The sequence below is a fragment of the Lethenteron reissneri genome, chromosome 31 (assembly GCF_015708825.2).
Source record: "Lethenteron reissneri isolate LAM-NWPU_2019-01 chromosome 31, ASM1570882v1, whole genome shotgun sequence".
Lineage (NCBI taxonomy): Eukaryota > Metazoa > Chordata > Hyperoartia > Petromyzontiformes > Petromyzontidae > Lethenteron > Lethenteron reissneri.
Genome location: NC_083809.1, coordinates 11,494,317 through 11,519,232, shown reverse-complemented (window position 1 = coordinate 11,519,232; position 24,916 = coordinate 11,494,317). Strand labels below are relative to the sequence as shown.

The following is a 24,916-nucleotide window of genomic DNA, read 5'->3' as shown; positions in this document are numbered from 1 at the left end:
CCTGAAATAGACGGGATGAACGCAAACCAACAATCTGCACATTTATTTAAGTACATAGGCGCATGTACATCAGACAACTATCGTCGACCAAAAGGATTTCTTTTAAAAATGTATTTTGCAAGTGGCGTGCGCATAAACACTAAACATTATAAAAGGCAGTATTTACAAAATTGCCACATCAATGTATTAACGAGGGGGTCCAAATCGCAAAAAAACTTCCAACTAAAAAAAAAGACAGCCAACAATAAGAGTTGTGTTTGTAGCAGTGTGGCAAAAGTACAGTAGTGTATATTGGCTGACAGGTGGCCTTAGGATGACGCTTAAAAAGGGTTGACCTCTCACTCGCACTCCCTGCTCGCAAAGCCGCCTGGAGCCGTGCCAAGCTGTGCAGCGGCTCGTGCAGCGGCTCGTGCAGCGGCTCGTGCAGCGGCTCGTGCAGCGGCTCGTGCAGCGGCTCGTGCAGCGCATGCAGGCTGCTCCGGGTGGTGCAGAGCATGGCTACTCGGGGACCTTCCAGTCACGCTTGCGTCCCTCTTCGTACAGCTGCTTGAGCGTCTTGCGGAAGCCGTCCATGTCGTGACCGTTGTTACTGAGCGCCAGGTACTTCCTGTAGAGCTGCAGTGCGGTGTTGGCGTCCTCAATGCTGTCGTGCGTCTCTGCCTGGATGTGCAGCTCTGCCAGGGCACAGGGAGGGGGGGATGCCGATTATTTAGCGAACGCTTCGACACTTGACTTGTGTGCGGAGCACCGGATACACAAGAAACATAGATAATTACATTTATACATATGTATGCCAATGTTATGCGAGTGACGTCAGCCCCCCCCCCCCCCCCCCCACATAGCCACAGGGCCATGACAGCCTCCTCCTCCAGCACGTGCAGGGCAACGGCACGTCGGGATCCCGATTACCTCTGGCCAAAGCACATGGCTCAACATGACAACAACAAACCAAATCTTCCAGGCCACCATTCTCCAATGTTTTTTCCAGATTTTACCACGTGTTGTTTGGACAACAGTACAACTGCAAAGAAACTAAGCGGAAACCTCGAGTCATCATTTCAACATTAACAGAAACTTCATTGACACAATTTTCTCTGTTTACCTGATATGCGAGGATAGTGTACGTCCATAATACAGGTTTTTGGGGGTTAGATCGCAGAAATATAAATGTGTCGTTAAACCCGCCACAGCCAACTAGTAAGGTTTGTCATGTAAACAGAACGTGCCAATTTGTTACCAGTACAGCACACTGGTGTGTTGGAGAGCAAATCCACAACATTTACAATGTATGTGCTTTGCTGTTAGTGATTAGTGCGGAGGTTTTTTTTTGGTCTTGTTACATCCTGGAAAATGCTGAATGAGTTTAACATTTTCCTCTGGCCACTTAAGACTGATGACTAAACACCCCCGTGTAATGCTGGCGCATCAGCATTATCAATGTCACCTTAAATGCGGCTATTTGCTGCACAAAGCAACAGTAATTTGTAAATGCGTCATATGTAGTTACGTACCAAGGAAATGCCAGGCCAAGAACCTCAAAGAAATCATTCTCTTCCTGGGTATGTGGAAGAGGATGACCGTGTCGATGACTTGTTCCTTTGGGACCTAACCAGTGCAACACACGGAGTGAATCTGAAAGTCAACTGGAGAGCACAAAACCCATTCGAAGGTTCAGCATCCATTTGAGTTCACAGTTTTTTGTTACAATTCAACTTCAGTTCGTGCAGAAACGTCAACTACTTTACATAAGTACAATATAAATTAAGTTGTCAACACGTAGAATGTATCTAAAAAAACACGTATTCACCGAATAGCGAATGTCGAATAATTGACTGTACTGGGGTGGAGTTTTTATTTTTTTATAAAATCGTTGGTGAAGTGCATTGCACATCCACGTACAAAAACGTGCACAGCCACCGAAACCCGCCAACGCGTTCCTCACACGACCCTACCATGAGGTTGATGACACGGAAGTCCTTGCGCAGCCCGTGCCCAACAAACTTGACTCCATTGTCGATGAGGAAGCGCAGCTTGAGGTATGTGGACTTGAGGGTGGTCAGGTGCTTGGATGAGACCTTAGCATCCAAGTCTCCTGGTTTGATGCCCGAAAACTGGGTCAAGTAGTCCACGACCTACGTGGGATGATTCAGCGAGTTTATCACGGGTGTTGTGCAGGCAGATCTTTAACAGATGCGGTGAGGTTAGTGAGGGTGTTTACCTGCTCCTGAGTAGAGATGTAGTCGTCGATGAAGGGAATGCCCTCGTGGGCGCCCTGCCCGCGCACGCACGTGATCCTTGCCACCGACATCTGGCTGGGTTTGATGGTCGACTTTGTTCCATCGCTCCTAAGCTCCGCTTCTTCCTGCAAGATGTAGCGCATGTGAGCACTCCACAGGCTGATCCCTCCTCACTCATGCGGGGATGAAGATGAATTTCTCTTTTCCCGATCATAATACAAATCTTTCACCCAGCAGAGGCATTCTGTGTCCTGCTGGAAGATGTCCCATTTATATGCGACATATCTGGAAGGTATCACAATTCACCCCGCCCGTGCCTCGCTTCACGGATTAATTCTCCTGTCTCACCGATATTATCCATGTCGTTTGCATTATCTGCCTTGCTTGTTCTGTCCCGATCGCTCAATTGTCTGTGTGTATATCATCTTCATCTACCGCGAAATATACTTACACGTATGATTTGATGCGTGTATCGTTGACTTTAATTTAATCTATTAATTATTAACACGTTTACTGTCTGGGTGAGAGCGGGGCAAAGTGCATCTACGGCAGGAGTACATGCTTAACAGGGCGTGCCGTGTACCGGGTGTAATGCACACGCTGTACGCAAATCCCGTACCTGATTGAGTGTGACAAACTCTGCGTCGAGGCCGACCAGGTCCCCCTTGTGCGGCAGCTCCGAGATCTGCAGTGGCATGAAGGTGGCGTTGCGCTTGCGCTGCTTCCTGGCCAGAGACGCCTCCGCCAGCAGCACACTTGGCTCGATCGGATTCTTGACTGGGGGCCAAGAGGTACGGCCGTGTCACGTGACCGAGCGCCACCATCACTGCACTACTAGAAAACTATTAAACTATTTATACCGTACCAGGTTAGGCCAACTGAGCTATGTAGCTCTTTTTCATAAGGGATCTGGCTATCACAAATGATTGCTCAACCAAGTGGCTTATAGCGTGGAAACTTATAGCAGCCAAGTAATCTTAAACGCGTGTTTCTAAATGTGGTGGGAAAAACCGGAGGACCCGGACTAAAATCCACATGATCACGGGGTGAACATGCAAGTGCAGGCGCCAGGGTCGGGATTGAACCCACGACCTCCTGTATACCAGGTGAGGGAGCAAACGTCTCACCAATGCCGGAGACAGCTGGCATCAAGAAGGGCTATGCAAGCTCCCTGGTTCTCACATAGCCACTCGCCGAATCTCTCACTGATATTCACTCACTTGATACATTGTACTTGGAGTTGAGGTCTTGCCGCACAAAGTACAACACGCACGGGATCTTCCAGCTCACGTCAAACTGCACGGCTTCAAACTGGTGGGCAGAGACTTTCATGTTTGAGGTAGAAACAATACAAATGCGAACGTACGTAATTGTTTTGTACGATGATTTGGTTTTAATTTATATTTTTACATGTTATATTTAGTTTATTAACACTTGCTGCTGTATCTGTCTGAGCCGGCCGAGTCACCCTTAAAAATAGAAGAGCTGTTGTAGCTCAACAGGTAATTTACTCGGATAATAAACTTCTGAAGCTCATTCAAAAAATCGAAGTGATTTCCTGCTCAATTGAGCACTGAGGTGGTGCTCATCTCCTTTTTACAGCCCTGAGCCACCTATTTTATGGGGGGGGGGGGGGGGGCGGACAAGTCGTTCCATAGGACAAACCGGACTTCCCTACAAGGTGATACTAATTTTATCGACCCCAGAGAGCCGATGGCCTGCGTTAACCCCCACTCAGGAAATGAAACTCCATAACTCTCGGATTGCGAGCCGCTCGCTCGACCGCCGAGCCACCAGGCAACGGGTCTTGCAAGAGCGGACGCCCACTTTCGCTCGTTCACATCAGAGCTTGCTCGGAATACGCAAGCCGCAGTTCTTCGTGCAACACGCACTCTGTAGGCTTATGAGGCTTTTTTTTCCCAATTGCTTGTTGAATTATATTTCGATTAACACTCTGCTACAATTACAAGCTGCGTTTTAGTCATGGTTTAAAAGTACAGTGCTATATATATGGAAATGTATTTAGAAACTCTAAAATCAGCTTTCAGTGCGTCAGTGCAAGGAAGTATGCAGATGCATTATCCTACAGTGGAAATAAGCTACAGTTCAGAAAATCAGTGTGACCTGGAGCCAGGGGTTGCTCACACATGTGCACAGGACAGCCATAAACAAAGCTACACACTGGGAGCATAATTTGTTCTTAAACACAAATGCTTCAAAGTGTCTGCAATAATATTAAAATGAGGTCACTTACTTTATCAATAGGTTCAATGAGAAAGTCGTTAAACAGATACCACTGGAAGTGTGTGACACCCTGGGGAACAAACACGTGTTAGATGTCAGAGACAGCATCAGCAGGCACAATGATAACGACAATAATGTACAACCCTGTCTCTAGTGCTGGGTGAAGGCCTTTCACACCATCAGTCATGGGAGTTGTTTGACCATATTTCACCACGCTAATCAGTGTAGGCTGGTGAAGGGGGTGGGGCACGGGATGCGACGATTTATTTATCACTCACCACCGATCTTAGCCGTGGTTTGAACCACAGTGTGATAACCATTGTGCCAACACTCACCCCACCCGTTGGTAGGAATGCAGACAATTAAATTCCCCTTGCGCTTCGTTTAAAGACAAATGCAGTGACTGTGCCTTTCACACCTGCCCCATACAATCAGGGGGCACAAAACCACAGAGTGCACCTCCACCACGTGACTGATGACCGTGCTGTCGCCCCTCTCCTATGCTGCCCTCCATCCCCCTCCGGGGCGTGTGGATTCTCACCTCCTTCCGATGGTGATAGGTTTCACCGACACGCACGTGCGCCATCAGGTTTCCCCCGGTGCGCTGGTCCAGCACGTGTGCCACGGACGCCGCCAGGTGGTACACCCCTCCGCCCCCATCATCCTCGCCGTCCTCCACCTGCACCAACCACAGCGCCTTGTGCTCATCCACTAGCAAAACTCTTTGGCGCGTGTCGTGACGGGTACTGCAAGATCTTACAATGTCCGTCCAGGCCTCGCCGAGCCGCATTGGCTTCTGGTTGCCGAACGAATATATTATGAGGTTGCACTCATTATACACAAAGTGCTTGCTACAAATGAACCACAATACCTTGTTGATCTCGGCAAGGAACATAAACCATCATGCATTCCTCGCAGCGGCTTTGGCTAGCCATCGAACAAAGACTGTCACTGCATCGCGCGCATTCAGATGCACTTCTGCAGTCGTCTGGAATGCTCTTCCTTCCAATATTCGGAAGCCACTTGAGCTATGCACTTTTAAATGATCTCGATTGAAAACTCATTTCTTTAGAACTGCTTCTTGTGTTTAGTTTGTTGTCCTTCCGCTGCACCTCCAAGTAGCAGTTGGCTAGGTACGGTGCGAAAGGAGTTCAACATACGTGCACACATGCAACCTCCACGTGGAACCACCCGCAGCCATCAGCTGCGAGCCGTGTGCCGGGCAGCCGAGTGAAGACGGCGCGCGCACCTTGTCGAGTTCGTTCCAGGGCGTGATGTCCAGGCTGCGGTCTTCCGCGAGCTTGGTGCGAAAGGCGTAGGGAATCCACACGTTCTTCATCTCATCCAGGTTGGAACCCAGCTCCAGCCCCTCGGCCGCCATGGGCCTGGGTCAGCAATTACAACGCACCGCTTCATTCGTGCCCTACCCGCCCGCGACAAGGCGTCGACTGTAAAATGGAAGGCACGACACATTTGTTTTCTACCCCAGGAGATGAGAAGGGGTGCGAGTATGGTGGTGGTGGCGGTGGGTACCATTCGGGGATCTTGGCGGGGGGGTGGGCCTTGGTGCCCTCGGCCTCCTCCTTGGCGACGAGCCTGCGGTAGGCGATCTGCAGGGAAGGAGAGAGCCACCGGCACATCGGAGAACCCGAGCTCTCAACCACACCGGGTCACCGTGTCGACACACTGCTAATTATTTGGTTACGGAAAAGAAAATGAAAGTTATATAATGCAGATGTAATATATTTCATGGCAAGCAGGAGTTTCCCCTGTGGACTCCGTACGTACCTCTGACTGATTCCTCCAGAACTCACAGTCCTTGGGAGAGTTGACCTGGCAGTTTATAACGAGCACGTCAGGCAGTCGGCGCAGCTTTCTGGTCTGCACCTGTGGTCACAGAGGCAGCTGGCAAGGCAGTATTCCACAACACAGGAACAGCACGCAGAGGAAGCTGCTGCATTGTACCAGTGCAGACACCACGAGGACACATGCGCAGGTTTCACCCAATGTAGCGACATGGGTCAACTGGGTTAGCCTAGCGATCGAAATGCCCTCCCACATGTTCAACCCAATCTAGCAAACCCCTGATAGGGCGATGCATGACCATCTATAAATGCGTCAGAATGTTTAACAGTTCATCATGCTCGTGGATAGCCCAAAGCAGCAAGAAGTATCCACTATAACTAACCTGTCACACTACTACTGCACCTTATACCAACGAGCATAGCTTGATTTCCCATGCCAATTTTTTTTTCTCCAAAGCAGTGCAAAGCACGTGCACGACAGAAGTTGTGTGTGCGCGGACGTGTAAACATGCGTGTGCCTTTCGGGGCCGACTCACCGTGGGCTGGTACTTTTCGCACACCTCACACCACGCCTGGGTGCTCTGGTCCAAGCAAATGCTCCTGCGAAGCAGCTCCACAAATTCATAAAACTTCCCCGGCTCATCTGGCGGGAGACGACGGTGGACGTGAGACAAATTATCACCGTCAGCATCAGCATCCAATAATGAGCCTACAGATGCATTATTTCTGCATTAATGATGTGCTGTGACAACCTACAGATATCTAGAATGTATCTGCTGCGGGTAGCCATGTAACATCCCTCAGCATTTTGGAGTCCCGCTTGGTTTCAAAAATAATTGGTTTGTCATTTGTACCATCTCATTTGAGCTCTATGTTCTGCCTGATTGAGGCTATTAACCTCATGTAAAAACGTGTAAAATTCAAACGATTCTTAAACACCCGATTCGATGCATTATCTTGAGGATAACAATTAATTTAATCGTTGAATCATTACATATGTAGGGGGCGTTAATCAGCACTCCCCATCCAGTTGGCTGGAAGCTCCCCCTTCTCGTCAACAGGGGGCGACGGCAGCGCTGACCACGCCACTGTCAGTGACCGTGGCCCAAGGGGCCAACGACAATCGCTGGGAAGCGGATCCTGGGACACATTCCCCGGACCCCGGGAGGGGGGACTGGGGGATGATGTCACCTTCCAGAAAGTTCTGTAAGGGAGGCGTGGCTAGGGCGGAGCAAGCCACGAACTGGTATATAAGCCGGACCTCTCAAGGGTCTGGCTCAGTCATCTCCAAGCCGAAGACTGAAGACCTGGGCTGAGGTTAGGACCCTGGGCCCCAATCTCCGTCGTCCTTCTAAGGGCCGGAGCTCAGTGAGGCCAGTGGTCAGGACCCGAAGACCCTGGCACGGTCGGGTCAGCGTAGCCTCCCCTAGGGCTCCAGCTGGAGGACGGGAAGTTAGCGGGTTTCCCAGTACTAGGGCCGGTGTAGTCCAGAGGCCATACCTTCCCACGTATCGGGTAAAGGGGCCGCTACCCCTTTGTGTTAGAAACCTTGCAAAATAGAGTCCTAATAAATATCGTGTTGCCTCACAAGAAGTTCTCCGTCGATTATTACCCACTACACATACGCGAGTCAGCACACTGCAGTAAATATTAAACAACCAGTGGTCAACATAGTCACCGAGCCCAGACCAGATGTCTCAGATGGGGTGGCATCACTTTAGGGGTTCCAATTTCTTTATGGGGTCAATAACAGTGAATTATTTGACAACGATTTGAAATGAGTGGGTCAACAATAAAGTCATAGCAGCTACAAATCAAGTGGCATTACAACATATTCCACCATAGCTGGCACCAATTTGTGCTCTGGCCCATAGACTAATCCGCAAGCTATCTCCACCCAACACGAGGTCTTACCCTTGTAAGCCCCCGGGCTAAGAGGGCAGTGGGCCCACCAGTCCAGAAGTGGCTTTGGTAGCATTCCAAAAGCACAGTGGCGGAACCGTGTCCCCACACCTCATGATATGCGAGGCTCTGTGGGCCTGGCCTCCACACTGTCACCACCCCCTCTGCCTCTTGACTCTCACAGTTGGCTGGAAAAGCGAACTTAAACCGATATTTAAACATTTCTCGCAGCCTTGGATTATGCATGCCCCTGAATTTGAACGAAGCATGACTGCACAACATCCTATGGGCATGGTTCTATCACGATCTCCGCGGAGTGACACAAATACACGTCTTTGCGTCGCCGGGGTATGACTACTGGTGTTGTTGGTGATTTTATGGGCTCGCCAGGGCCAGGGTTAGTACTGGCATGTGCGGTTTCAGGCTTTAGCACCTTTGCTGGTGTCCGGGTGGTGCAGCGTGAAGAGCAGCGCGGAGGAAACTCGCGACGTTTCCTTCCCACAGCGGCACGTGCTGCAGTTGTCCAACTCTGTGCCGAACAATTGGCTCACCACCGACTCGCTGGAGGCCTGCGCGCTGCACGCACAACAGCGTCACCTCACTAGTTCCACCGCGCCGTTACAGCAATGGTTACGGGTACACCTAACCCACAGCAGTTCAGAATTAGATTCTGAATATTTATTTATATTGGAATAATTAAATCCAACGAGCTATAAAGCTCTTTTTCACAGATGTACAGTGAGGTGGGGTACCACAATAGAAAAACGTGATAGTAGTCCAAGAAAGGTAAATAAATCACCCATACTCATACAAATAAAACTAAACCATCCCCATCCGACCAGGCCAAGCCCACCGAGGTATTAACTTATTTTTCAGAAGCGACCGGGCCACAAATGATCGCTCAACAAAGTGGCTCATCATTTGGACATTTATAGCCGAAAAAAAATCTCTAAATAATCTCAATGCATGTTTCTAAATGTCGAGGGAAAAACCAAAGGAGCTGGAGAAAAAATCCACATGACCATAGGAAGAACATAAAGCAGGAGTCAGGGTCAGGATCGAACCCTCGATATCCTGCATACCAGGCGATGAAGATAAAATCACACCACCGTTTGGTTAGTGACGTGAGTAATAGCATGTTTAGGTATCACTGTTGAGGGAAGAGGCAACTAGGCTGCATCAGGGAGTGGCCAAGAGGAGGCTGGCACCTGCCAGTTATGCTGCGGTAGGCTGGCATGCCCTCTTGCTCCTGCATCTCCTGGTGCAGCTGCGTGAGGATGAAGCGATTCCAGCTTTGGATGAGTTGACCCAGATTCACTTTGCCCGTTGCCTCGTCAGAGTCCGCCAAGATGAGACTAAGGGCCGACGCCTCCGGAATGGTGCGGAAAGCACGCAGGAAGTTACTGGCCTGTGCAGCGAAAGCAGAATTAGATGGCAATTATGCATTTCCCATCTTCACAGTCGAGGCTCTGTTAATATTGCATATATCTTGAATTATTTCACACTGTACGTAGCCACCCGTGCTAATCGGAGGTGATGTGCCCAAGTGCAATCACACTACAAACACAAGACAATGCGTGCGCCACGTGGCGATGTCAAGTGTGGCCCGAGCACGCGACGATCTTGCCTGGCACGGGTCCCCTTTGGAGAGATCGAGCATGTAGAAGAGGAATCCCAGCTCGCAAGCAAGGCAGAACTCCTTTTGGCACAGGTGGCTCTGGATGGAACGGCGCACTGGCTCCAAGAAGTAAAGCACCTGCAAGATGTGCGGATCGAACACAGCACTCGGTCAACATACGGCAAAGACGAAGACTCCCCCAACCCCCCTCTATAGCGTACACAGGATGTTGGGGCGACTGCTGTTAGCAAGTAGCAGCACTCCATATTAAGGCTGGCAAGGCACACGAGGGGGTGGTGTGGCCAGAACAAAGCACACACAACACACACCACTTAACAAAGACAAGATCCTCCCGTGCAGCCTTTTTTAGTAAGCTGTTGGGACAAATTCTTTTAAGCGAGTACCTATGAAGGCCGGACTGGCGGAGGAGTGGTAATGCATGACCAGCACCATGCCTGACCACCTTTGTCTCCCCAATGCTCATGTTTACGCACCATATGAAGTTCTCATTTAAGGCTGAGTTGACCTGGTGGAGGCCCAGAACTATTTCAGATGTTCAACACTGATATTAGCAAGGTCTGGAAATTTAACTCAGGTTGGCAAGTTCATAGCGAAGTGTGCTAACCACTACCCCATCGCTCCCCACACACCACCTAACATCCACACCATCTGACTCACAAACCAGGTGATACCTATACACTTCATGCCACATAGACAAACACCACTCGCTTGCTTGCCTGGATCATGGAGTTGCAGTAAGCGTTGGGAATGTGGGTCTCCAGCCCTGCAAACATGGTCTTGTTGTAATGCTTGAAATCAAAATCCTCCAGGCCAAGTTTAGAATACTTGATAGTCACCTGTGAACAAAAAGAATAACTTAACACTTTACACGGAGGAAACTTAAACCCAAGGTATCCTCGATTGCTCACGACATTCAAAATGTGAGCTGGGTCGACAGGATACCTTTCCTTTGTTCACAAAGGTTATTTAAATGCAATATTGAATGTCCCGGACATTAAAGGAGGCGATCCCGTACTTGTGAAAAGGCTCGTGTTGCCGACTCGAGTGCGTGAGTGATTGGGCTGCCCCTAGAGACAACGGCACACGGCTCCCACGCATAAGTATGTGCCACCCCCCCCCCCCCCCCCCACCTGCTAAAACCACTGGACCAAGCTGCTGCCAGAAACCCACCTTCCTGTACTTCTTGGGCACCATGTAGAGGTGTGGCTCCTCCTCCCTCCCAATGGGCGACTCGGGCACCTGGGAGTAGCCGTCCGCCTCCCCATCCGCCTCGTTCAGCTTGTAGGGCATCTGCTCGTGTTTCACGCGGACACGGGGGTAGGCCTAGCTGACTGTCTGTCGCAGGGAAAACGTCCACTCGTGCCACCACAGGCTGGACTCACCATGCAGGTGAAAAAAATTATTTGGGTCTTTCGGTAAAGCCACGTAGATAGAAAAAATTTAATAAAAAAATAACAATATCACGACGTTTCCATCGCAACACAAACAATCGTCATCAGGTGAAATATATAGCGGGAGAGCTGCTGAGGCAGGAAAAAATATATGACAGGAGTGCTGATGAGGCAGGGCGTTATAAAGGTTTGAGATGGGTGTAGCCCAAGGGTCAGTGGGCGGGGCTAGAGATGAAATTTGCATGTAAAGGTAAGATGGGGTAAATCTTGACAATCGAAGCTGTGGGGGTGGCCATTGTATTGTGAGAGATTAGCATGTCAATGTTTGCTCGTAAATGTAAGCTCGGAGAGAGCTCCGAAAGAGCCATCACCACATGAAGGTGGAAAAGAATGGCAAGCCGCCATTTACTAACACAGCTAACGGTGACTGTGTTAGTGAATGTAACTCAGAGTCGAAAATAACTGCTAACATAGGTAGGTAGGAAGGGAACAACACAGCCAGTTATGACCTAAATTGGTTAATAACGTCCTTCCAATGATTGCTCAGTTTGTACCCATCTTCTCGGCTGAAATTGTGTCTGTGTTTACATATCTGGATGGCTTCATGAACGAATCTTTTCTGATAGCCAGTGGGTTTGCAGAGTACCTTCGCCTTGGCAAAATCAATTTCGTGTGTGCCCACAGCGTTAAAATAATGACCAGCCACGGCTGAGAAAAAGAGCGTCATAGCTCATCCTCTAGTATAAATATTCTGTTTCAGAACACAACGCCCAACCCCATTATAGCTCCAGCACTCCCAAATGCCCTCTCTTGTTGCCATGGCAACCACCTATGTCCACGACCTATTTTCCTCTCCCACGGGCCGAACGCCAAAGCCCCGCAATCTCGAGCAGCACAGGTGTGCCGTGCGGGGCGCACACGCGGTGGCTGCGTGGGGTAACCTGGTTACGCAGTTTGGTGCGAGGGTTGGGGGCGTAGCCGATGAAGCCGACCATCTTCATGGAGCGCAGAATCTCGGGGTCCACGGGAGGGGCCCTCCTGCGGGGCAAGACAGCATTGAGCCACACTAACAACAACGACACCCCCCACCTTCTGGCGGGCCAGAGTTGTGGCACCGCGATGCCCACGGGAAGGGAGTTTCAGAACATTAGTGTGATCCGCCAGCCCTCGCCTCCACATGGCTGGATTACAAGCCACGTACACATAGCCACCTTGACCACCCGGCGCATTAATTTGCAGCGAGAATACGACGAGGTCAATTAAGATGTACAACGATAGAATTTTCCGAAAACTTTCAAGTGCCACCGTCAAAGAGCAAAACACAGTGGTTGTCTCGAACATGCGCAATGGCTCCGGGTCTTCACTGACCGGCGGATGGCGGCGCAGTTGGAGGTGGGCCAGTCGGACAGCAACGCGTCGCTGGTGTACGGCATGGAAACGAGGGACAGAGGTGCCAAGTCGTCGCTCCAGTCCAAGTGGGGCACGCTGTCCGACATGCACGGCAACGGAAACTCCGTTTCGCGGGAGTACTCGTTAAAGGTCACCTGTGCATCACGCCACGCCACAAAGACAAAGATCCCCCTGTATAGCCTTAACAGACTGTTGGGGCAAGTGTTGTTCGCGAGCACCTATGAAAGCCGGCATGGCACACGAGCGGGTGCGTGGCCAAAAGCAAGCCACACACACACACAAGCACAATAACAAGAATGCTCAGAACGTCGCTACACAACCCATGCGCCGTGTGTGCCGTTCGAGGTGACGACGTACCTGTGGGCTATCCGCCCAGAGATGCAGACAGCCGCCAGAGTCTCCGAACGCCAGGGCCTGGCGGCTAGAGGAGACGTCGAAGGCCATGATGAGCTGGCCCACCGTGTCCACGTGCATCATGTCGGCCGGGTTGGCCAGGCCTGTCGGCTCACAGAACTGGCACTGCCCTGTGTGTGGGGTGGTGTGGGGGGGGGGGAGTGGTCGTATAGAGGTTAGCTCGCCACACTTTGAACTCAGCGACCCGAGTTTGATTCCCGTTCACGGACAATGCCAGTGACGGTTATCTGAACCTGTTATGGGCCTCCCTAGGTCGACTCAGCCTCAAGTGAGTACCTGGTAGGGTGTGTAAAAATCACCACTTGGGAGACAAAGGCAGCCGGGCGTGGTGTTGGCCACCCACCCCCTCGTGTGCCGTGCCAGTCTGCATAGGTGCTCGCTAACAGCATTTGCCCCACCATTCTGTTCAGGCAATACGGGGGATCTTTGTCTTTGGAATGCACAGGCACACTTGCATGCAGGCTTTGCTAATGTCAGGGAGAATCATTGAAGATCAGCATCATTATCACAGCCTGCACATTTTTTTTACCTGACATTAACACTGCATTGCCAATGAGAAATATGACAATTCCATGCAAATGTAAGACGGTTGAGTTAAATCTCTAATTTCAGTTTTATATACGTGTTTCTGCAAGGCAGTGTTAATGACGATGATAAGTATTCTAAGAGTGTGCTTCTAAACCACGCTGATAGTCTCTTGAGCTTCATTTGAATTGCATGACTGGGTGAGGCACTCTCCCCCACTCTTACACTAAAGAGCTCCGATTTCTTTCCCACCCCCGCCCCCCCAGTTTAGATGTCTCGTGAGCGCCTGGATTTTTTTTATGTTGTTAATTTTGAGATAACGCGCGCACGCTTTAGAAATGGCGTGCCTTCGAGCGCCCCGGCCACCTTCGGCGCGTGCCTGCGAGGGCAGTGCTCACCAGTCTGGGAGATGATGGCGAGGCGCGAGGTGTAGGTGGGGATGAAGCGTACAAACGCGGGCTCCAGGTGCACTTGCAGCGGCGTGACGGCGCGCATCATGCGCATGTCGTACACCATGAGGAAGCGGTCACACGCCAGCCGGTTGAGGCGCGCCGTGAGCCCGCAGGTGACCAGCAAGTTGCCGTGCACGTCGAAGTCCGACAGGTTGTTCGCGTGGGCCTCAAACTCGTGCTCCGGCTTGAAGGTGCGCGGGTCATGCAGGGTCACCTAGGCGAGGCGTGATGGCGGAGGTGAACATCGCATACGGAGCCACCGCTTCACAGCACACCACTTACACTATGGGAACCTCATTTGCCAGTAAAAATATGATAATTGTTTTTTTACCCTTCTATCTGGCAACAAAACTGACACCTTTTTACAAGGAGTCATGTTTGCATAGACCGCAATACCTGCAGTCATAATACAAACAAAAGACATAACTCTGATAATGTGCACTGTCCTTGAAGTTGATTGGTCCACACCCGAGACAGCTTTCCTTAGAACCTCGTCTCACATGGGTTGGACCAGAGTTATGTCTTTTGTTTGTATTATGACTGCAGGTATTGCGGTCTATGCAAACATGACTCCTTGTAAAAAGGTGTCAGTTTTGTTGCCAGATAGAAGGGTAAAAAAACAATTAGCACACCACTTGTGAGGTGTGCCGGCGCAGTGCGACTTTGGTTAATAGACAGCGGCTAATATTTCAAGACCGTACATCCTGAGGCAATGTTGCCATTTTGGTACCTTGCCTCCAGCGTGGCCACAGAAGAAGAACCTGTTGGCTTGCTTCATGATGGTCACCCCTGTGGTTTCGACATCGTACTGCCAACGAGAACACAGGTGCGGGACAAATCGGAGAAGGTGCTGTCAACGCGACTGCCAAGTCCAATGCCCAACAGCGCTCAAAACAGTGAAACAGATCTTTATTTTTATACCAGTTATCAATGGCTGTGGGTGCCGATCTTATTTTATACAAAGGCATCCATATATCCGTGCTTAGCGCCGCCAGGGCGGTACCACGCACCTTCTGCATCTCCTGGGCACTGCTCAGGTCCAGCTCAAGAATGTGGTTCTGCTGGCCTCCGATCAGCAGCGAGTTGTTGGTCGTGAGCAACATGCAGTGCATTTCATGAGCCTCCTCCGTCCTAAAAACAAAGGACATGTCTACATCTTCTGTTCACACAGCGCGGCTGCAAGAAATGAATGCCGGGTGGAGTTTACTGTGTGGGCACGGGCCGCTGTAAATCTGAACACTTAACAAGGTGCACTGGCATCATATCCCACGAGTGCTCTTGAAACACCAATGGCCCGCTAAGTTATTAAAAGAGCTTAAGTCTCTTCTGGCCCTTGTGATAAATGCAGCTGTGCAGTTGCTGCTAAGAGCCAAAAAGTGTACCTTCTTCCAATCTGTTTATCCGAGACATGGGCGGATTATAGTCAGCAGCCCAGACACACTCAAGTTCCTGACTCACGACAGCTCATTTTCACCATACGTCGCGTGCCAGGCTTTATTATATCACGCACGAGTATGCCACCATGTTACTGCTTTTTTTTTTTTAGCACTCAACACAAGCGAAGTGGCTGAATGCAAGGCTAGGTGCTGTGCCCACCGTTCTGAAGTCAGCAATTCCTGGAGTCAGGGTTGTTATTAATGTGCATCAGGGAAAGAGGCAATGTAGATGTAAATCTAAAATCCCATCGGATCTTCTCCTGCATTTGATATTCTCGATATTACTACGACATTCAAACACAATCTCTGGAATCCAAAAATACATCTAACCAATGTAATATTTTATGAAGACTTCATAATCTATTCAGACTCAGGGCAAGGTGCATATGTGTCCCACTAAAAAGGTTAAGAGGAACAACTTTTCTTGGAACATTGTGTTCATATAAACTCAGTGCTTAAAATTCTCAACAATGCTGTTTTCTTAAGCGCAGTGGAGATTATAAAAAGAACACTATTTTGGCAAAACAAACATTATTTTTTACCACCGAGCCCAGCAACATCATTGCAAGGCAGGTGCAAGATCACAAAACTGATTAGATCAGCACCCTGATGTGAAATGAAACCCTTAGTGCTACAAGCAAAATTCTAACGTAGGAAGGAAACATAAACCAAGTCCACACTTGTGGGTAAATGTCAAAATAAAATCCATTCGTGCGTGCAAAACCATCACATACCAAGGGACATCCTTTCACATAGTCCTGTGAGGGGCTGCTCACTCAACAGTCACAAATGAAGCGACCGAAAGAATCACAACTGTGACCCCCACTCACGCACATGTAGTCATTAGTCACAGACGATGTTATCCCTACTCACGTACATGTAGGCACACACACAATGACCCCTACTCACATACATGTAGGCAAACAAGCAATGACCCCTACTCACGTACATGTAGTCACACACCATGTGACCCCCTACTCACGTACATGTAGTCACACACCATGTGACCCCCTACTCACGCACATGCAGTCACACACGATGTGAACCCTACTCACGCACATGTAGTCACACATGATGAGGCCGCCTCGTGAGAAGCACTTGAGGTTGTTTTTGGTCAGGAGGAGCACGCCATTGTCCAGGCTCTGCACTTGCCGCACTTCGTCCGCGGGGTGCACGACGAACGCCGAGTAGCGCTCCATCGCTGGCCCATAGTACGAGGCGACGCGGCCCTGCAAGGGAAGCGGCACGGTTGGCTACGTACGGTGGGAAAGAAGTTCTACGTACATCAAGCCGCAGGCCAATCCTCCACGCCGCTCACGCGAGAGGCAGTCACGTCGTCCGGTACAACCCTCGCACCAACACAGGCGGAGGCGGCAAGTATAAAGACTTCCTAAAGCTGCTGTCTTTAACGCGAGAAGAAATTCAATAAGCGTTCACCAATAAAAGCTCCCCCACCTCTAAGCTCTCATAATCGCTACTGGCAGCTTAAGACACGCTGCTCGTCAAGAGAAAGATTGGTAGTGGCAAAGGGAATAGAGTGCTCAACCACGAGACCCCAGTCTCCAAGAGACATGTTCCACTGTAACGCCCATTATAATTCCCATCATGCAGAGAGACATGCACTGGTGATGGAATGGCAACCAAAGGAGAGAGAACATGCCAAAGAGGGCCACCACTATGGAGATGGGGAAATAATGTCGTCTCACATGCAGGAGCGATATCATGGCATCGTAAGACTATGAGGGATGGCGACGTCGTGAGGAGGCCTTCATCCAGCAGTGAATAGGTCATGGCTGCCACTGGAGCCATGTACTTTTAAATGCAGATTGAAGACTCATTTCTTCAGAACTGCTGTTTGTGTGTCGTTTGTTGTCCGTCATCCCTCGCACCTCCGATTAGCACAGTTGGCTAAGTACAGTGCGAAAGAAGCTCAACATACATACACGAGCTATTTTGTTTCCATTACATTCCCTTAGCACAATGCACACTGCATCATATCCAAGGCATCACTGTTATGGCTCGTGGGTAGCACACTTTGCTTTAGTCTCCCCTGCACCCTGCCGCCCCCAATTCGTGTATTCGTGTGGTCTTAATGAAGGTTTCATAAATGGCTAGGTTTACAATTTTCAATATAAATCAGGTGGAAAGTGCGGAGTCTAGAGCACCACACATCCGTCCACAGCCAATTGCGACCCAGAGTTAGTCACGCTCACACAGTGGGGGGGGGTGGCACGTGCCCCCCCAATGATCCGATCGAAATCCCTAATTTCGATCGGATCATTGGGGTTTATTAGTAATAAATCGGCATTTTGCGACCCCCACTGCCACTGTGTAGTATATTATTACGTGCCAGGGACTCTATGAGATGATCTGACAATAGTCTGAGTCCATAATTGGCAATAAGTAACGGCAAGGCAGTTATAAGTGACTCAGAATTGTGCGCAGTTGCGTATACAGTACACGACTTCCCTGAAGGCAAACACCTTCAGCGAGCGTGATGCCGATCACACAACGCGGTTCGAATTCGACCTTCAATCAATGGCTGCGCCATCGCTGCACACATGTCGAATAAAAAGCAAGGGACAAGTCCTTAGTTACTAACAACTGCTATCATTTTTCATTGCTGGAGGGGTTGCCCCCCTACCTGAAAATCCTGGCTCCGCCATTGGTCACGCTGCTATTTTTATAAGGTCGAGCTCATTACACACAAAGTTCTTACCACAAATGAACCACAACAACTTTCCGATCTCGCCGAGGGGCATAAATCATCACACGCATTCCGGCTATCCTCCCAGCGGCTATTGGCTAGCCGTCGAACAAAGACGGTCACTGCATTGCGTGCTTTCAGATCCGCTTCTGTGGCTGTCTGGATCGCTCTTCCTTCCAATATTAGGAAGCGACTGGAGCCATGCACTTTTAAATCTAAATGGAAAACTCACTGCTTTGTGTTTAGTTTGTTGCACTTTGCCCGCACCTCCGATTAGTGCGGTTGGCTACATAAGGTGCATGTATGTATGTATGTATGCTGAACTTCTTTCGCACTGTACACAGCCAACCATGCTGATCGAAGGTGCGGGGGAAGGACAAAAAACTAAACACAAACATCAGTTCTAAGAAAAATTGTTTCACTCTACTATAGATTTAAAAGTGCATAGCTCCAGTGGCTTCCTAACATCGGAAGAGTGTTCCAGACGGCTGCACAAGCAAAGATGAAGTTCAAAATACATATTGCACAACATCTTCCAATTTGCTGCAGTCATGCAATTCCCACAGACCCACCACAAGGTGGCGCGATTATACGCACAATAGATCACAAACATAACTACACATTATCCATAAATAAAAAGAGCCTCCTCTGATCGCCCTGCGCGCCACACGTCACACCCCCTAGCGCCGGCCATGAGTAGGAAGGTACACAACTCACTTCTGCGGATGCTCGTGCAACTCTTGATAGAGTATACCTGGGTATGATAAGGTGTACAAGAGCCTGGCAGAGTGTGCTAGCGTGTTCCAGTGTGTCAGCTTCTCGGTGAGAATCTGAATCTTTATCAGAATCTTGATTTATCCTCGAGAAATCTGATGAGCTATGAAGCTTTTGTTCAGTCAGTGAACCCATGGCACCTGGGTCTATTCCGTGACCTCCTGCCAGCGAGGCCGTCTACACTTCACGTGGCCTCAAAGTGCACCTAGCATGGCACCAGCGTCGTGGTGACGTCACCGCCACCTAGTGCCGAACGGCGGTTGCTGTCGGTCCTGCCAGGGTGTGGGTGTGTGCATGGTGCTTGCTCATACCCCCTGGTTGCCAACCCAGAGCAGCTCCTCGTGGACGTCGAAGTGCGAGGTGCTGATGGGCACACCCACTTCCGAGATGATGCTGTGCAGCTCCGAGTAGGCACCCTCCATCAGCGGAAGTCCCTCCTTCACACACACACACACACCGTGCACCACCACCATGCACCTCATGCGATGGTAGACTAAACATTCTGATTGACGAGTGATATAATTCACCTAATCGTGTATCTTACATCAAACTTGAAATATATAAATGTTTTGTCATTTATATTGCAAATGCGGAATTGTATCGCTGGACATAATTTGTAATAATCAATATTCCTTGACAGTGAAACCTCACCTATATGTTGCCTCTCTTTCGTTCTAAAACTTCCCCATTCAGACAACGTTATATGTTCCAGCTAAAAATATTCCCCACCCCCTCCCGACCGCACAAAATGTAGAGGTGGGAGGTGCTTCGATTTACAAAAGCAGAGACAGACATGGAACAGACTTACAAAGAGCAGCAGACACACACGGTGTGGGAAGCGTATGGACAGAGAGGCACAGCATGGAGGTGTGCGGTGAATGGCAAGCAGAGACAAATGGCAAGGAGATGTCTTGACAGAGAAGCAGACACAGCACAGAGGGGTTCGGTATGGAGCGACAGAAGATTTGAAGAGAGATATACAGCACAAGATCAGTGAGATTAAAAATACATAGCAGGGGGATAAATAACATTAAATACATGCTTTTATGGGAAGTGTTCCCCTAGCCAACATTTAACCGGATATATAATTTTGGTTTGCTCTCTTGGAAAACCAATGATGTTTCACTGTAAATCCTAATGTTAGTTTCCAAAAATGTTCAGTCCCCTAGGTTATTTAAACGTTTTCACACCTAAAAATCCACCAATGTACATGAAATACATGGCTCTGTGTTCAATGACACAAATGTAAGTGGTAAAAGGTTTAATTGAAACACTCCGTTCATTATAACATGTATTTTTAACTGTTACATAGAGCAGCGGTTCTCAACCCGAGGTCCGTAGCTCACCGGTCGTTCAGAATCTTTCAGAATTCTGAATCCTTAACGTGGAGGAATCCGATGAGCCATGAGGCTTTTTTTACACACATGTAAGACAGTAAGAAGGAGCCAGCAGAATGATAGCACCTCTCCTTTTTAGGACAAAGCCCTTTTTTCAGGCCCCCACCCCTTCCTCCGGACACCAGGTTGGGCTGGTTCGAGCAGTGGTGGTGGTTGTCAGGGGTGGGAGTGGTGCACACACAAGTGGTAGTCGTGGGAAGGGAAATTATGGGGGTAAGGGTGGCTTGACAATGACCAAAATTCTGCTTTGAGCAATATAAAATCCAAAAGTTATAAACGCATATCAATAGTATCTTGCACATGGTACCCTGGTAACCATGTTGCAGTGTATAATCTTATTGTAGTGACCCATTGTCTACTTTAACAACCCATGAGTGATAATCTATTTGTCCCAAGTAACTTGCGTGTAACGGGAATAGTACATATTAATTAAGCATCGTTATGGAGAATATACGTAACAAATTAAATGAGCAGATAAATCGCCTCCTTATATTTGTCTCTCCACATAAAATCAGTGTAATTTTGAGCACATCCCATTAGCCACACTGCCTTATTGGAGTGCGGTGGTGTTTGGTGATCAACGGGGACTGGGCGGTGGCATACGCCTGTAATCCAGCACTGTGAAGGCGAGAGTTGGTGATCACGCAAATGTTGTCAAACTCCCTTCCTGTGAGGGTCACGTCATGCGCGACTACATGTACCTGAGTGGGGGTCACGTCATGTGACTGCATGTGGTTGAACAGAGGTCACAGTTGTGATTATTTTGGTAGGTGCCACACTGACTCGCCAGGAGAAAGCAGTACAGCAAGTGGACTGCTCTGATTCCATCTGTACAGATAGAGTGCTGCCCCATCATACATGTGGGTTTACTCTGGATGCTCTAGTTTCCTCCCACACATATACACACTCAATACTTGGTTGAAAACATCTGAAAAACCCAATGCAGGGCCCTCACAAAAAGTCCTTTCGCTCGCCTTTTTCTATAGAGATGTAATAATTAATATTATTCAATATTAATGACGCTCACCCCGACAGGCAGGCTGTCGATAGGCATTCCATCTCCATCCATCATTGTAGCACCAAGGCCCACGGGCTCCAGGCCACCGTGCAGGGCTGGGTCCAGGCTGGAGTCCATTCCGGGGTGCAAAGCCCCAGCGTAGTTGCCCAGGCTGCCGTTCAGCGCGTTGTACTCCATGGTTGGTGAAACGCAAGGCACAACAGGGTTCTTCGTCCGTTCAGGTCGCGCCCGTGCTGTTGCCTTCACCGACCAGCGCCCATCACCACTTTATTATCCGTTCAGCACGCGCTCTAGCAAATCCAGAGTGTGGACCACATGACAGCCTGGAAAAAGAGACACTTAGATATGTGGCTGCCCTTCCCAGAGAAGGCATGAATCCAAAACAAGAGTTAATTTACTCAAGTCACTAACAAAAAACACGTAATTTAATACCGGCTGGATAGGAGATTTACGAGGGGGTAGTGAGATCTGACGAGTTATTGACAGAATAGTAGGGGATGGGGGTATGAGTACTGATTGGGGTGAGAATAACTAACAGGGGTGCTGGTACTGATTGGGGAACTACAGTACTAATATCCCCCCACTGTTGTAGTGCCACGGTGGCGAGATGTTAACGACCTCGCCTGGTATACAAGATGTCGTGGTTTCGATCCTGACCCGTGTATATTTGGAGCTTGCACGTTCTCCCTGTGGTAGCGTGGATGTTTTTCTCCGGGTCCTCTGGGTTTCCCCACCACATTAAGAAACACGCGTTTAGAGTATTTGGCTGCGATACATGTCCATGCGATAAGCCACTTCGTTGAGCTTTAATTTGTGGCCAGGTCGTTCCTGAAAGAGAGATACGTAGCTCAGTGGGCCTTACTAGGTAACATACGAGGTTTAGTTGAATACGTATAGTACTTACGAGGAAGATTAGATAACGGAGACTGTAGCACTGACAGGGGAGTCACCAAGTACTCAAGGAGAATGAGTACCAGTGGGGAGTAGCGATGGGAAATTGTTAGTAACGGGGGGTGAAGAAGAATGTGGCTCCTGTCATAGGAATATCGAATTTCCACCATGTACATCGCTTCAGCTCTCACAGCGGAATGGGGCCCCAGTGAGAATCCGCGTGTCCTGCGATTGAGTCCAACACAGGGTAATAATAATTTGTGTGATTAGCTGCGTGACTGAGCGAGGCAATTAAATCGTTACTTAGTCCGGTAGTCAGCTGGTGGTGCCCGACTGATGACTTCACAATCAGAATCTTGTATTTTGAGTGCACGAGGAATCCCATGAGCTATGAAGCTCGTTTTGAAAGGCTTCAAGTATCGGATGGTCAGCGAGTTACAACAGCAAACAATACAATAAACGATAGGAGTGCAACTGAAGAAAATGGTAAGCAAGTCACTAAATATAAATAATTCGATTGTATCAGTCCAATGCATCAAGATTGGGCAAGGCAACGAAAACAACAACAGTAGCAGTTCCCAGACCACACAAAGATAAACACACGCAGTTCCTCAACAGAACGAGTTTGCGATTCAGTTTACATATTAAGCGATCGATTCGATAACTCATTCGGGTGACTATCTGTCTGTAGTAGTTAGCGGCTCGTTACGCGAGCCGCTAACTACTACAGTTAGTTAATAAGCTCGGTTAGTTAATAACTCGGCCAAAGAAGAATAACACTAGGCAGGCCCCGCGTGAAGCCTGCTTTGGCCTGATTCGGCTACCGGGAAACGAACCCCAGAGACGGCGCCGCGCGGGGCTCTCGCGGTGGGGTGGTGGGGGGGGAAGGGGTCGCTTCTGTAACGTGAGGGCTGGTCCGGGGGGGGGGGCGGGGTGGAGCACGCTCACATGAGGGGGTACAAGCGGGCTGGCCACGCTCACGCGGGGCCGATAAATCTCAGAACTGCAGCGCCGAGGAGACGATTCCCAGGCCGCTGTGACGCCTGAACCCGCGGCGCGCGGGGCGGTGCCAGGACAGAGGGATTCTACCTCGCAGCGACGCAGGCTCCTGGCTGCTATCGGGGAGGCGGGTGCCGCGTCGGCGACGACCCCGAAGGGTTCCGAACGCGTTCAAAGTCGAGCCTGAAGCCGGCGCCGTGAGACAATCCCGGCGAGAGACGCGTCCCTCAACGCTGAACCAGTAACACGAGGGAACGCCACGGGGGGGGGGGGGGGGGTCACCCACGAGACCAATGGTATCGTCGAGCGGCTGTCGCGTGACCTCGTGCTCGTGTGGCCAATCAGGAGGCGGCGCGGGCAGGGTTTAAACCGGGACGAAGCACGTGACGATGTAGGAGCACTACAGGGAGGAATAGTACTGTATTTAATGTGATTTAGTGTTTTAAATACTAAATACTATAAAATGTTGTATTTAATACGTAGTTAAATTCAGAGTACAATTAAATGGTAATAAATGTAGTATTTTATGCTAAATATATTACTGTTTTAGTATTTAACTGATTAGCCATTCAGTTTCATCATATGCAACTGAATGACTAATCGTACTCGGGTTGTAAATGTTGTGGATTTTCTCTCCAACACACCGGTATGCTGTACTAGTAACAAATTGGCACGTTCTGTTTATGTGACAAACCTTACTAATAGGCTGCGTCGGGTTGTGACGGGTTTAACGACACATTTATATTTACGCGATCTAACTCATAAAAACCTGTATTATTTTACATTTGTTTACAACTGCTCGCAACCGCTTGCAGAGACGTCCACACATAAGCTATTCAGTTTCATGTAACCGAGTTGGCAACTGATCGATCAGGTATGGACCCGGCTTAAGGATAGTTACAGAGTAAATTCCTCATCTCCATATTTGTCCACGGCTCAGCGTAGATTGGTGGCCATGATGATACTGTTGCTGTTGCGAGCAATGTCCCGTATTGCTGTTGCTGGACCATGCCCCACTGAGCGCAATCGCAGTTGTTTGCGCTGTGCATGAACAAGACTGACAATGAGGAGAACTTAGCAGGGTTGACCACCGTGGAGATGGAGTGATCAGATGCGGTACTATCACGTGAAGGCGTGTGATAGCTTGCGATATCATATAACTGTGGGAGAGAGCGAAGGCACGGTGAAACTTCCATCCTGTAGCGCAGGGGTGGGGAACATCCGGCCCGCGGGGCGTATAAGGCCTGCAAAATCATTTGGTGTGGCCCTGCCAAGGCAACTGCAGGCGGGACTCGAAATTCAATAAATCTAGGAGCAAACCTGGAACAACAGTTGTGAGTAGCAACATCATCAATACCAGCTAACATCACACGCCTCACCAAAGAGAAGCAGTTCCAGCCATCACATTAGGGGTAGGTTAATTAAATGTTTGACCAAATATAACGGGCAGATTTTTAAGTTGATAATTTAGTATGGCCCGCGAATGATGTTATAAATATCCTAATGGCCCTTGGCAGATAAAGGTTCCCCACCCCTGCTGTAGCTGATATCGAGTGGCTGGTGTTGGTGATGTTAGTGGCACGCCCTGTAAATCGCTCTACAGCCCTGCTTGGCAGCTGAATTCAGAACACGCAGCCTGTGGCTCATGGTCTGGTCACAGGAGGAGTGATATTTA

The 24,916-nt window shown here is 49.4% G+C and overlaps 2 protein-coding genes across 4 annotated transcripts in view; both read right to left on the bottom strand.

Annotated features, from left to right (window-relative positions):
- Positions 1-28: 28 nt before the first annotated feature.
- Positions 29-23,494, bottom strand: PAN2 (poly(A) specific ribonuclease subunit PAN2). 3 transcript variants are annotated; one of them, XM_061563572.1, is made up of 28 exons: positions 23,332-23,494; positions 22,009-22,179; positions 21,361-21,674; positions 19,248-19,373; positions 16,515-16,684; positions 15,030-15,150; positions 14,750-14,827; positions 13,966-14,233; positions 12,986-13,152; positions 12,587-12,762; positions 12,160-12,256; positions 10,998-11,117; positions 10,544-10,663; positions 9,816-9,944; positions 9,397-9,596; positions 8,622-8,764; positions 6,823-6,929; positions 6,270-6,368; positions 6,015-6,091; positions 5,731-5,866; positions 5,023-5,160; positions 4,492-4,551; positions 3,458-3,548; positions 2,857-3,014; positions 2,219-2,362; positions 1,953-2,132; positions 1,512-1,605; positions 29-674 (listed from the first exon to the last, which is right to left on the bottom strand). In XM_061563572.1, the coding sequence occupies exons 3-28, from the start codon at positions 21,526-21,528 to the stop codon at positions 499-501; spliced, it is 3,543 nt and encodes a 1,180-aa protein (XP_061419556.1). In that variant the 5' UTR covers positions 21,529-21,674; positions 22,009-22,179; positions 23,332-23,494; the 3' UTR covers positions 29-498. The 3 variants fall into 3 exon arrangements, with proteins under 3 accessions (XP_061419556.1, XP_061419554.1, XP_061419555.1); XM_061563570.1 differs by lacking the exon at positions 22,009-22,179; XM_061563571.1 differs by lacking the exons at positions 22,009-22,179; positions 23,332-23,494 and adding an exon at positions 23,191-23,329.
- The window catches only part of LOC133349855 (uncharacterized), a 29,998-nt gene continuing 28,321 nt past the window's right edge, over positions 23,240-24,916 (bottom strand). The window contains exon 7 of the mRNA XM_061563660.1: positions 23,240-23,285. Within this exon, the coding sequence (XP_061419644.1) occupies positions 23,240-23,285 (46 nt within the window). The remainder of the gene's footprint in view (positions 23,286-24,916) is intronic.

What these genes read in the sequence shown, in the direction of transcription:
- PAN2 (XM_061563572.1), bottom strand. Translation starts at nt 21,528, where the DNA reads ATGGAGTACAACGCGCTGAACGGCAGCCTGGGCAACTACGCTGGGGCT. An exon ending in CCTGGAACGAACTCGACAAG is followed by an intron (nt 5,161 to 5,730) that starts GTGCGCGCGCCG and finishes TGGTTGGTGCAG; the next exon opens with GTGGAGGACGGCGAGGATGA. An exon ending in ACATCTCTACTCAGGAGCAG is followed by an intron (nt 2,133 to 2,218) that starts GTAAACACCCTC and finishes CATCCCACGTAG; the next exon opens with GTCGTGGACTACTTGACCCA.